Source organism: Monopterus albus, unplaced genomic scaffold, assembly GCF_001952655.1.
Source record: "Monopterus albus unplaced genomic scaffold, M_albus_1.0 scaffold50.1, whole genome shotgun sequence".
NCBI lineage: Eukaryota > Metazoa > Chordata > Actinopteri > Synbranchiformes > Synbranchidae > Monopterus > Monopterus albus.
In genome coordinates, this window is record NW_018127930.1 from 4,304,647 (window position 1) to 4,316,505 (window position 11,859).

Here is an 11,859-nt window from a genome sequence, read left to right on the forward strand (position 1 = left end):
TAGGAATGTTTCAGGGAACAATGAAGAAACATGAGATACCATTCGCTGCTGGTGAAAAGGCACATATAAATGAATTTCTGAATGCACGTCTGCTGAGAAAGACATACGAACTGAATGATTGAGAGAACTCAGTTCAATGCTTTTCAGATGATACTGAATGACCCAGTCTTTGTTAGCTCACTCCCACTGGGGAACGCATAGGTCTGCCACTTAGGCTATATGAAAGCCTTACTTAACCAGATCCACACATGGAATACAATGGGAAATGGATAGCTACAGTCACAACCCATGTCAGATAACATGCACACAGATACTACAAGAGGATGAAAGCAGTTTGGGTAAAAAGCATGACAGCATTCACATATAATGCCATCATGAGCACACAGGCAAACGCAGACAGATACAAACAGTTGTCTCTTGTGCTAGTACCTTGACTTTCATAAAATGCATGATTAAAAATTTGAAAGATGATAAAAGGCAGACAAAAACAGGGTGACAGCTTTCTCTCTTGAGAAAGAGATGTTAATCTCATTGTGACCTTCTTCAAGTAAATGTGTAAAAAGATGAAATGGGAAAGGGAAGACAAAAGAGAAAATGAAAAGTCCAGGCAGGCACCGTGAAGTCAGCGGAGAGCAGAGAACAGAAATTCTCCTCTCGCTCCTCTTTGTCCACAACAGCTTTGTTCGACAGTAAGAGAACATGTGCGAGCACAGAACAAAACTGAAAAAAAAATCTGTATGGGCGGGTTGTCCCGAAGGCTTTTAAAGTATTCAGCTGACTTGAAACATAAAGCATTAGCTTTGTGTTGTATGAGTAATGAACACATCCTTCTTTTGATGACCTCTGGGGAGGGCACCTGGACCCTAACCACGCACTATTAATGCTAAAGCTGAAAGAAGAAAAAGGATTTACTCTTAAATCCACTGATTCATTTGATCCACTGAGACAACAAGAGTCTGGGACTTCACTAACCACTGCAGATTTTAGGAAAATAAGAAACAGATTCTGAGCTCAAAGACTTCAACAACTACCTTTGTCAAGACAAAATTTTGTTCCGCAAATTCACAGCTGCCACCTATTGATGAACAAATGATAGAAGAAATACAATACAAATTACAAATTAATGCCAGGAAAAACACCATGTCACATAGAGTATATGGCCAGAATTAGAGCAGACAAGGGTAAGGGATAAGGGTCTAATTTTATGAGATTCCCTTGTTGTGCCTGTCCATGTTTGGTCTGACAGTGTCTGTCATGCCTCCCTTGAGTCTATTCATTCAACTTTGCCTGCATATTACTGATATTCTTTCTTCATTTCTGCATCACACTGATAGACTCACTTCAGCCCGTTCTTTCTCTTTGCAGAACCAAGAGAATAGGTATGCTGTAACATAAAAGTCTAATCTTTCTAGCCGTTTATTGCGAGCCCATTATATGCACTACCTGGTGAAAATGGAACAAGAGAGTAGGAAGCAAACTGACTAATCTTTCTCACTGAAATGGTGGCTATGACTATGAAGCAATCAACCAATAAAATGTAAGTGATCTGCAAAAGATCTGCAGAACCATTGTTGTGTGTCATTTAGTTCCTAGTTCTTCACTTAATGCATTCCAGTTGTGGCTGCATGATAAAGATAAAAGCTATATATTCTCATGTTCTCTTTTCCTTGTCCTCACACTACACAATCTTCCCTTTAAAAATAAAATGTGGACATCTATTCAGATGCTGGATGGCAGCATCTAATGTTGCACTTGAACAAATGGGAAAAATGCACTGAATGCACTGTTTTGATCCGCAGTGTTACCTCAGAAAGGAAAATAGAACAAAAAAACGCTGCCTGGTCTGCCATGCCATACACAATACCCGTGGCCAGATTTATCAAAAATGTATCTATATAATTTCAAGTGTCAGCACACATCAGCCAGCTTTTTATCTAAATTTTGTACAAATTTCAAACCACATTTCCAGAAATTCTAGAAAAAGGAAATGTGACTCACCAGGGAAGCAGAGTGGGAAGCAAGTTTGAGTGGGTATTTAACTCACAAGGTTCATGTTTGCTATTTTCATTTCACTTGTCACATCTCGCTAATATCAATATACCAACTTCTCTAGCCACCCTAGCCAAATGAAATCTTTTTTCAGTTTTTTTCCCCAATCAGGCTTAAAAGCTGTTATCTTAGAGAAGACTGTTAGGTTTTGTGCATAATATCAGAGCAAACATTTTTTTTTCTTCAGCTTGTCACTTTAGTCTGAGCTGCTTGTTCAGCAGTCTCAGAACAATTCAAAATGAGTACAGCCACTGTTATTATTCAATTATATAAAGTATTCTGAGTTGTCATTAATTATTCTTTTACTGGTTACTTTGGGGAACTGTATCACTTTTATCTGCCACTAAAGTATGACACACCAACCAGAAATTAAGCTTGAGTAGCTGTTTAAGTATTAACTGAAAGGAGCACATACAGTAGATAACTGATTTCAAGGACTGGCTGCATTCACCCTTTGGAATTAAGTTATAGTATACTGATTTTATTCACTTTGATCACAGTGAATGACCAACACAGTACTACTGACAGCAGGTGCTCAGGTGGGTTAATATCAGAGTTGACAAAAGAAAAAACTGTCGAAGTCTTTGCAATCGGAAAAGCTAAGAAAGTTTTATGTTATGACTACACAATTTTGGATCTTCCTTGAGGGTTCTCTTTGTAAGTGTACCCATCAAATGCACACTGAGGGACACACACACACACACACGCACACGCACGCACAACCTCATCTCATTTAATTTCATTCCAGGTTTGGTCGAATGAACAAGGACAGCTGAGAATCGTCTTACTCCCACTCAGAATTCAGAAATGCACCAGGGAGCATGAAATTGTTTTATTTATTTACGATCTGCCTCGTTGTCACTGAATATGAATGCGACTTACAACTTAGAACGACATCAGAGAGACTTTTAACAATGCAAGAAAGCCGAGGAGATAAGGCGAGGACAGAAAGGAGGGGTGGGAGAAGGCAAACAATATGAAAAGGAAAAGTAAAGAAAGGGACGTGGAAAGGAAGAGGGCAAGACCACGTCCACACTAATTCGGCTAAATCTGAAAACATTTGAACTAGCATTTTCTACAATAAAAGACAGACCTTTTCTCTCTTTGTGATCAATGACAACAGCTGCACTGTGTTATCAGTTCTACTAAAACAAAAAGCAGGTGATCATAGAGAATACCGGAGGCAAAAGAAACAAGTTTTAGCCTGTTAAGGCCAACTAGAGTACGAGAAGTCCACTCATATAACTCTCCGGAAAGTCACGGTCGTACTCCATTTTGTTTACTAGCTGCCATTTAACTTAAGATACAGTCAAAAGTTATTTTTAAGCTTAAAAGTAAACTTTGAGAAATCAATCTCAAAATATTACTATAGATGGAAAACATTAGTCACAGAAATGGTATTTTATCAGAAACACAAACAAACTGACTGATGATAGCAAACAGAGGAGAAGAGAAGAAGAAGACAAATAGGAGGGAAGACAAAAAAAACAAAGTGCAAAGTCACACCAAGGGCATGCAGGGAGGGAGAGAAAAGGAGAAGAAGCAACTATCATCCATAGTTAAGGAATATTTCCTCAGCCAAGGCGTTAATCCGGCTAGCATTAGCATTTTCATGAGTGCTGTGTCCAGGGCTTGGCAGAGCATGTCACTGCCTCATTTGGTTACTTATCTACACACACACACACACACACACACACACACACACACACACACACACACACACACTTTCTCTCTCTCTTTCTTTCTTTCTTTTTCAATACTTCAACCTCTCAACTGACACACCCCACACAATCACTCACAGTTCCATTGGTGCCTGTGTGTGTTTGGGCGTATTGCACAGCCATATCACATCTAAGCAATACAACAGAGCTTGAGGACTGTTGGCAGCATTTCCCTTATCTATCAAAGTGCTTCTCATTCCTTCTTTAAAATGAATGTCTCCTCTTCACTGCTTTCCAGTCGGAGTCACTTATAAATTCTAGGAGTCTTGCTGTTATTGTATAGCCTTTTGCAGACTAGGTGAGCAAAACCTTAACAATCTAAATTGGATTTTTTCAAACCTACCACATGACCATGAAGGTTGTGATGACAAGACCTTTTAATGTTAATTTTCATATTTAAATCTGAGTAAAATATGTTTGTGTGGCAGCTGGTGTTTGGGTAATCTGGCATGACAGCGAGAAACCAGAGCATTGATTTATGACTGTCACATCCTATCCAAGCCTCAATTAAACACTGTTTGCTGCAGAAAATGTTCAGAAGCAGTGCATTTATTATCTAGTGCCTTTAGTAATGACATGGGTACACAGTCAGTGGGTTTCTTGCTAATGGACTATACTGTTGGTGAAAGAGAAAAGCTGTGCACTCTCTTTCAGCTCGGTGACATTTATTAGGCCATTGAAATTTCAATTTTCTTTGTCTTTCTGGCACTGAGCATTGCTGTGTGTGCAACAAATCTCAGAATGGAACCAGAAACTAATGAAATCAGTCATCTGTGGTCAAACAAATACATTAACATTGCTCATTGGTTGGCATCCTGAAAGAAATGTCTTGACACTCAACATTTTATTCCCTTTTTCTTTTTTCTTTGCCAAATATTTGTCAGTCTGTATGCTAAAAGGATCTTAGATTAGTCTCAGTACAAAAGCACTGCTTGTAAACTGTAATGAAAAGTGTTAATATTTGGCAGCATAAATGAGTTAGAAACATTTCTAAAACTTTCAAAATCTCACTTTTGAATCCTTTAAACTAAAACCTTAATTGCACCATTTAATTTGAGCAAAACCTCATCAGAAAACAGAAGTCCTTTTACTCTGTACTGTACATGCAGCCCCAATAGTGATATCAACTGATATAATCTGACACCATCCGCCTAACACCAGCCTGCAGATGCAAAATGAAGGTGCGGAAAAAATAATAAAACTGAAAATGACACAATGTAATACTCATCTACTCTGTCTCACCTATAGTGGACTCTTCAAATGAAATGGTGGTGGAGTATTTCCCCAAGGGATTGACTGCTGTCACATTAACTTTGTAGGGGAAGCTGGAGAAGACCTCAGGAAACCGTACGTGACAGCGATTCTTGTGGACCGAATCTTTCTGCACCTCCAGTGAACGCTGGTTATGTCTGAAAAGAAAAATAAGGAGAAGACAGAGTAGAATATAGACAGAGAATGGGTAAGATGGTGTAGTTTCTGCTTAAAAGAAGCTTCATAAATCCTAATATTGGAGTATAGAGAGCCTGAAACTGGCTGTTCCCCTTTTTTTAAACAATAGTTATACATCAAAGCTAGGGAATAATTTTAACTCAGAGACTAAAAACGGCTGACTATACCTCCTTTTATTAGAACAAAGTAGGTTTGGGAGATGGCCAGATGCGGTTTTGCACTCTTACTTTATTTTGGTACTTTTTAAAAAGTTTGCTGGTGTAAATGTGCATTAATATCTTTATTTTTATTTGCTTGTAGGCTAAAAGCACTTTGAAATCTTGCGTGAGTTCAAACCCATACTGTAAATCTAAATTCTGCCGACATTAGTGAGTCAGCAGTGAATCATAGTGGAGCTATGTTTACTGTAGGGGAAATCCTGACGCGAGCAACTAGTAACAGAACTGCCAAAGAAAGTTACAGTCCTCTTTTTAGATGTCATGGATGTTTAGAATTAAAGAGAGAATATAGAAAAGAGCATGGAACTGGTGGTAAGTGAAATAATAAAGTAGGATCACTTGATGCTCCACCTGTTGAGTGTTGCTCTGCACTGGGAGAATTATATAGAAGTGTTTCACTGGAGACTAAAACCAAAAGGATATTTTTCCAGTAAGTACCTTTATAATCTAAAAATAATCATTTTCACAGTGTTTTGTTTTTCAGTTTAGAGTTTGTCACAGAACTCTATTCTGTGTGCTGTTAAAATAATCCAGGAGATTGTATTAAACATGTTCATATTAAAAAAATGGGTGAAAAAACATTGTGAGATATGCTGTCTTACTTTTTTCTGTGGGTGCATTTGTCAGTGTATTGAGTAAAGGATGACAAAAATGCCATTGTGTTCAATGGGAAATGTTGTGCATAGCAGCAAACCGAATGCATTTTTCAAATAACTACCAGGTCTATATGCCATTTTCCAAAGATGCAAGGATATTTTGCAGCTGGCTTAGTTAAGTTCAAATTCAAAAAAGTGAATTTATTTGCTTTGAATTTTTTTGGCGAGAAAGAGGAAGAGAAGGGATCCAGGGCCATGTGATGTTGGATGCATTCAGCTCAACAATCTTATTAGTAAACAATATTTTTTCCATCCTCAGTTTTCCTTTACTTTGCCTCATTTTTCTTTTCTTTCAGCCACTGTGTTTTCAGATCTCAACAATTACTTTAACTATAATGTGACCATAACTGTTACAAATGACAAAACTACAAAAACAAGTTGTAATACATTGAAAAATCCTTTAATTCAAGTCACTTTAAAGTAGGTTATGTGTTGTTGTAGAGAAGACTAACGTGAAAGCCAAACGACTGCACTTACTGTACATCCACTTCAAAAGTAGTGGGGATGTATGTGGGCTGCTGCTGGTGCCAGTTGCAGTAGAAGCCTTTAGGGTAGGTGTTGGATCGGCAGTTGACCGTGAGCTCAAAAGGGGGAACTAGAGAGAGGAAAATACAAGAAACAAAAACAAACTATGCTGAGTTTGAGAAAGAAACCTAATGAAAAACAGAGACATACCAGAGAGAGAGAGAAAGTGACATCAACATAGAATAATACAGATTTGATTAATTACAGCATAATTCATTTCTGATCCAATACATCCTTGAAAAAGTCAATGTGACTCAGTTGTCTGTGTCTGTGCTGTCTCTTAATTTGCTTAGCTGTGATTGTGTGTGTGTGTGTGTTTCTTTTATATAGATTATGTAGAAAGGAAGTGATTTAAATTGGTTAGACTGGACTGAACTCATTTTAATTTACACAGTATCATTTATATTATCAATAAACTGCAAGTTCAGATGAACCTGTGGATGATACCTCATGTCTTTATTTAATGACTGCAGAAAGTATTTTCTTGTGTTATAGGTCAGAACTGAAAGAACATTATCAAGAAGTCAGAATTAACTTTTTTCTTTTATCTGTCAGAATGTTAGATGTGTATAAACCAGTTAACTCAACACTTGCTTTGGAATCTGTACAAGCCAGGACAATATATATTTAACCATTTCCTCTATCAGAAAGAAAGAGGCAGAGAGTAAATCTGAAGAACTTTAAGTGGCAGAGGGGGAAAAAGTAAAGAAGCTGAGAGAAAAGAAACATATTGGAACGGAAGGGAGGAAGACAAAAGAAGAATAAAAAAGGATGGTTAGAAAAAAGTGGCCTGGCCTCCTCCAAAATTAATCTTTTCTTCCCTGCTAGTCAACCATACTCTAGTCTAAAACTCCCCCTTTCTCTCCACAGCTTTTTATCCTTATTATCTCTACTACATGTACTGTAGAAAGAACACGATCTAAATTGCAACCCTTTCATTTCACACATGGTGCTTCTTTAGTTAGGATCAATTCAATATATAGCTTTGGTAATATATGGCATTGCACTTTCATTGTTAAATACTAAATATCAGCCAATCAGTAGTTCTGATAGAGTCGATACACAGCCACTTTCAGACAATTTACATGTATAGTCAAGCAATGTACACCAGCAGAAACCCCCATTTTAATAAAACGTACTTGTTGAGCTACTGTAACAGCAGAATGTTGAAGTTTTAATCAATATTTATTTATTTATTTAATGGTGTTAAACTTAGCAGTAATGTGAGTAATCCAGTTCTTGTATTTATGATGGCATAGTGAAGATGAATTCTTAATCATTTTCACATTCTGCAGAAACACTCAGTTAATTTTGTCATTTGTAAATGTGATAAAGACATTTTTGCAACATCTTTTTTTTGTACAAAACAAAACAGATGTATGCGCCCACACACATGCCCGCAAGCAAGAGGTAGGTTTGATTTGGCTGCTCTGGGGTCATTTCACTGTCACACACAATCAGCTGTGTTTAAACGGTCTCCATGGCAACTAATGAGCCTGTCAATAACGTCAAGGATGAGGTGCCAGGGATGACATCCAATCACATTCAATTAATCACAGAGACTAATTGGGGCCATCTCAATCAATTGGCTCCTCATCTGAGAGCTTCAGTCAAAGCCATGAACACACAGAGACACACTCACACACATTCACTGCAAGGACAAACAAAACACACACACACTGCATGTGTTATCTGTAAAATTAGCCATAGTAAATGAAACCACTGTATTAAAAAGTTGGAGGGGGTTTGAAGACGACAGCTAAGAATTGGTGTGAAACCGAAAGACAAAAAGTGCAGAGTGGTGAAGGAAATCAAGCATCAAGAGGAGGAGCCTAAGTGTGTGCTCATGCCAGGAATGTTTGGAGTGGTTTATTTAAACTCTGGAGTGTTTACTCCTTTCATTTAGTTCATTTTGCCAGTCAATCAAACCACTGCTAAGATACCTGAAAGAGCAGTTCATAATGCAGGGCTCCTCCAAGGGGACTGACATATGAGTTTGTTAGAAGGGAGAGCGTGATCTGAACAATCAATACTAAATGACCCCAGAACCCGAGTCTATGTGTACAAGGAGACTGATATTGACACTTAAATGTCAGCTGCCCATCATGGTTTGATGGTTTGATAGCCAAGCATAACAGAGGCAGCAAGGACAAAACTAAACATGGACTGATGCTGATTTAAGTTACTGCACCTCTGCCCAGTGTTAAAAACTCACAGCTAGCATTAAGCTACCACTATGAACTGGTGTTAGTGTCTGGTTTGAACCAGAATAAACTAAATAACAAAATCCCATAAAATAAACATTTCCACAGTGGCTAAGAACAAATAAAATGAATTAACAGGAATGTAAGTTTTCAATGTTAGAACAGCAAAGACAAGAATAAGGAGGAGGGAAATAAGGACATGAAGGGAAACAACAGGTGTATGTGGATGGAAGAGGAAGAAAGGATTGGTACAAAAAAGGGGGAAAGAGGACATTTCTGAAAGGTGTGAGGGGAACACATGAAGAATGGAGAGGAGAGGAGACTCATACTTTCATCAGATTTTATTAATCTCACCTTACATTTTTTTTTTTACACATACACAAAAACCTGCCGCTCACTTGCTTCAATACCAATAAAGGATCAAAAGCTTTCTTCACATCTAATGAAAATAAAAATAGAGGTTGAAACTGAAAGAAGAGATAATGCACCTGCAGGGGAAAAATGAGAACAAAGACCGCATGAAGAAAGGACATGAAACAATATTTCAAATTAAAATGATGTGCATGTTTTGCCTGTTTTTTGTGAGATATCATCTGAGTCAGTGGCAGACAGGACACCGCTCATGAATAAATGTCATTTGAATTACTGCTCTTTCATCATCTGGTTTGAATTGCTAAACACATTTTGAAGATGTTCTTTGTTAGTCTGTAACACACACCTGCACAAGTGGTTAGTGAGGTTACTTTTAAATGGTAATAGGTCACAGACTCGACTTACTGTAGACTCAGAAATCATAATGAGACAAAGCAAAAAACCCCACATTTTCTGTTGAGAAAACACATGCATGCATATTTTTCTGTTTGAGTCACTGTCCCATTCTTTTCTGTAGTATCTCTCAGACAGAGATCAAAAAGTATTAATTTGAAATTCACAGAGGTCCTGGAACATGGCTCTGTTGCAAAACTTTTTGCAATCAGTTTCTCTGATTGAAGTATCAAAAGCTACAGAATATGTTGTTGTTTCGGGCTGGCTGTGGCTGAGGAGGTAGAGCAGGTCGTCTCCTAACCACAAGGTTGGCGGTTTGATTCCCAGCTTCTCCAGTCAGGTGTTCTTGAGCAAGACACTGAAACCCCAGTTGCTCCCTGTGATGTTAACGGTGCGTGAATTTGGGAGTGCGAATGGGTGAATGGCCAAATAGTGTGAAAGTGCTTTGAGTGTACTCCGATGCTTACAAGCACTATACGAGGCCATTTACTGTACCATTTTACTACTGTATGTCCTTTAGTGCATTTTTAGTGTCATAAGTCTGAGTGAAACTAAATATGGTGGATGGAGTGTAATCTGAGGAGAAGCTTGTTTATTTATCTTTAAGATTTTTTTGCCTACACACACCTCCCTCACCCACAGCTTTAGATCAGGAGATAAGGAAAAGGAGAATCTTAATCACTTTTGTAGGAAAAAAGTGATGGTAGCTCAGTTTTAAATGATGGGAGTGACTGTTCTAAATAAATTGATAAGATCAGCCATCAGACCACGGCAGTCCTTTCACTCACTCTCTCTTCCTAAGCCATACTCTCTCTCCCTCCTTCCCACTATTCTTAACCTGTCACACAAAAATTCTGGGTCTCGCAAAAGAGGATCTTTGTCACAGGAGGGCACATACACACACAGAGAAATCTGATGGGACAATGACATCCAGTGGTTTGGTTGCTAGGCTGCAGATGCTGTAGTAATTGCTATTTGGTTGTGTTAGTAGCCTCCCTGTTGCTTGGTGTGTGCTTGTATTCACTTCAATTCCTATAAATGTGTGTGCACGTGCATGTCTTTCAGTGCTTGTGTGTGTTTGTAGTAGATTATCTTGCTATGACAACAAAGATGAATGTCTTTTCTTCTCTTGTTGCAATTTCTCCATTCAGTCACTTTTTAATGAAAAAAAAAATGGAGCTTATGATGTTCAGACAAAGTGAAGTGTCCTTGGCCTCAGCAAAAACATTAAATTACTGACCTTCCAGGGTCAGAATCTCTGTTCACTATGTCTTTGATTCAGTTTTTACTTTCGGGGAATCAAATAACAAATCAATAGTTTTTGCTGAACACAGTTCACATCAGGGGTCTTACAATAGCTAACAAATCCATCCATCCATCCATCTGTCAAACACATCTCACTCAGTTGAAAATCACATTTTTCAAATTAAAAACCCTCCTGGGAAGAACTGGATCCTCTTGGAGTCTGTGCTGCTTCGAATGGCATAACTCGTTTAGGCAGATGGCTTTGGTCTCTGCTTGACTTGGCCTGCCAATGCTGGGCTCACTGCATTTTAGATTAGCTTAGTTATGTGTCATGGGAGAAAGAGGAATGTAAATAAAACTGTAGCACAAAGTCATAGAGAGACAGAGACGCTGTGGTGCCTTTTTGTCCAGACCAGCTGTCGTGGCTAACTGTAATGTAATTGTGGTATAATATTTTTATCCGGTGCTCTGAAAATATCCCACCATATGCACATACTAGTGTGTATGTGGCTGTATGCAATTAGAGTGCATGTAGTGTAATGTGAATATGTAGTTTTATGTACAGTATATGTAATTGAATTGAAAGTGCATACAGTTATGCGTGAAGTATGTGAATGTCTCTGAAAGTATGCTTATGTATGAGGGCCAAGTTATAGTGTATTTATGTACTGTAGCTTAACTTTGCTTGTACATTGTTTTATACTCCTTTTCTTAAAATTCAACAGGCCATGACTGGAATCTTGGAAAACTTAAATATTCCTAAATTTAAATAAAGTTCCATAACAAACAAAGTAACAAAAACAAAAACTCTCATTCTGCATGTGTGTAGATCTGTGAGTAAGTGTTACTGCAGTGCTATTTGATTATACAGAAACTCCAGTCTGGTTTATATAGTCCCTAAAATTAACTTACTGATTCGGTGCGTACGAACTAAAGCGCATGCGCATGGACGCTCATTTGCTTCTTCTCTACTTTTATTCAGCATCTGTCTTTCTTATAAACATCATATCCCCACTCTCTCCATTTC

General features: G+C 38.1%; 1 protein-coding gene across 1 annotated transcript in view; it reads right to left on the reverse strand.

The window, feature by feature from the left end:
- Window positions 1-11,859, reverse strand: part of cntfr (ciliary neurotrophic factor receptor) — a 211,449-nt gene that overhangs the window by 26,452 nt on the left and 173,138 nt on the right. The window contains exons 5-6 of the mRNA XM_020601001.1: window positions 6,571-6,688; window positions 5,013-5,179 (exon numbers count right to left, since the gene is read on the reverse strand). Coding sequence (XP_020456657.1) covers window positions 5,013-5,179; window positions 6,571-6,688 — 285 coding nt within the window. The remainder of the gene's footprint in view (window positions 1-5,012; window positions 5,180-6,570; window positions 6,689-11,859) is intronic.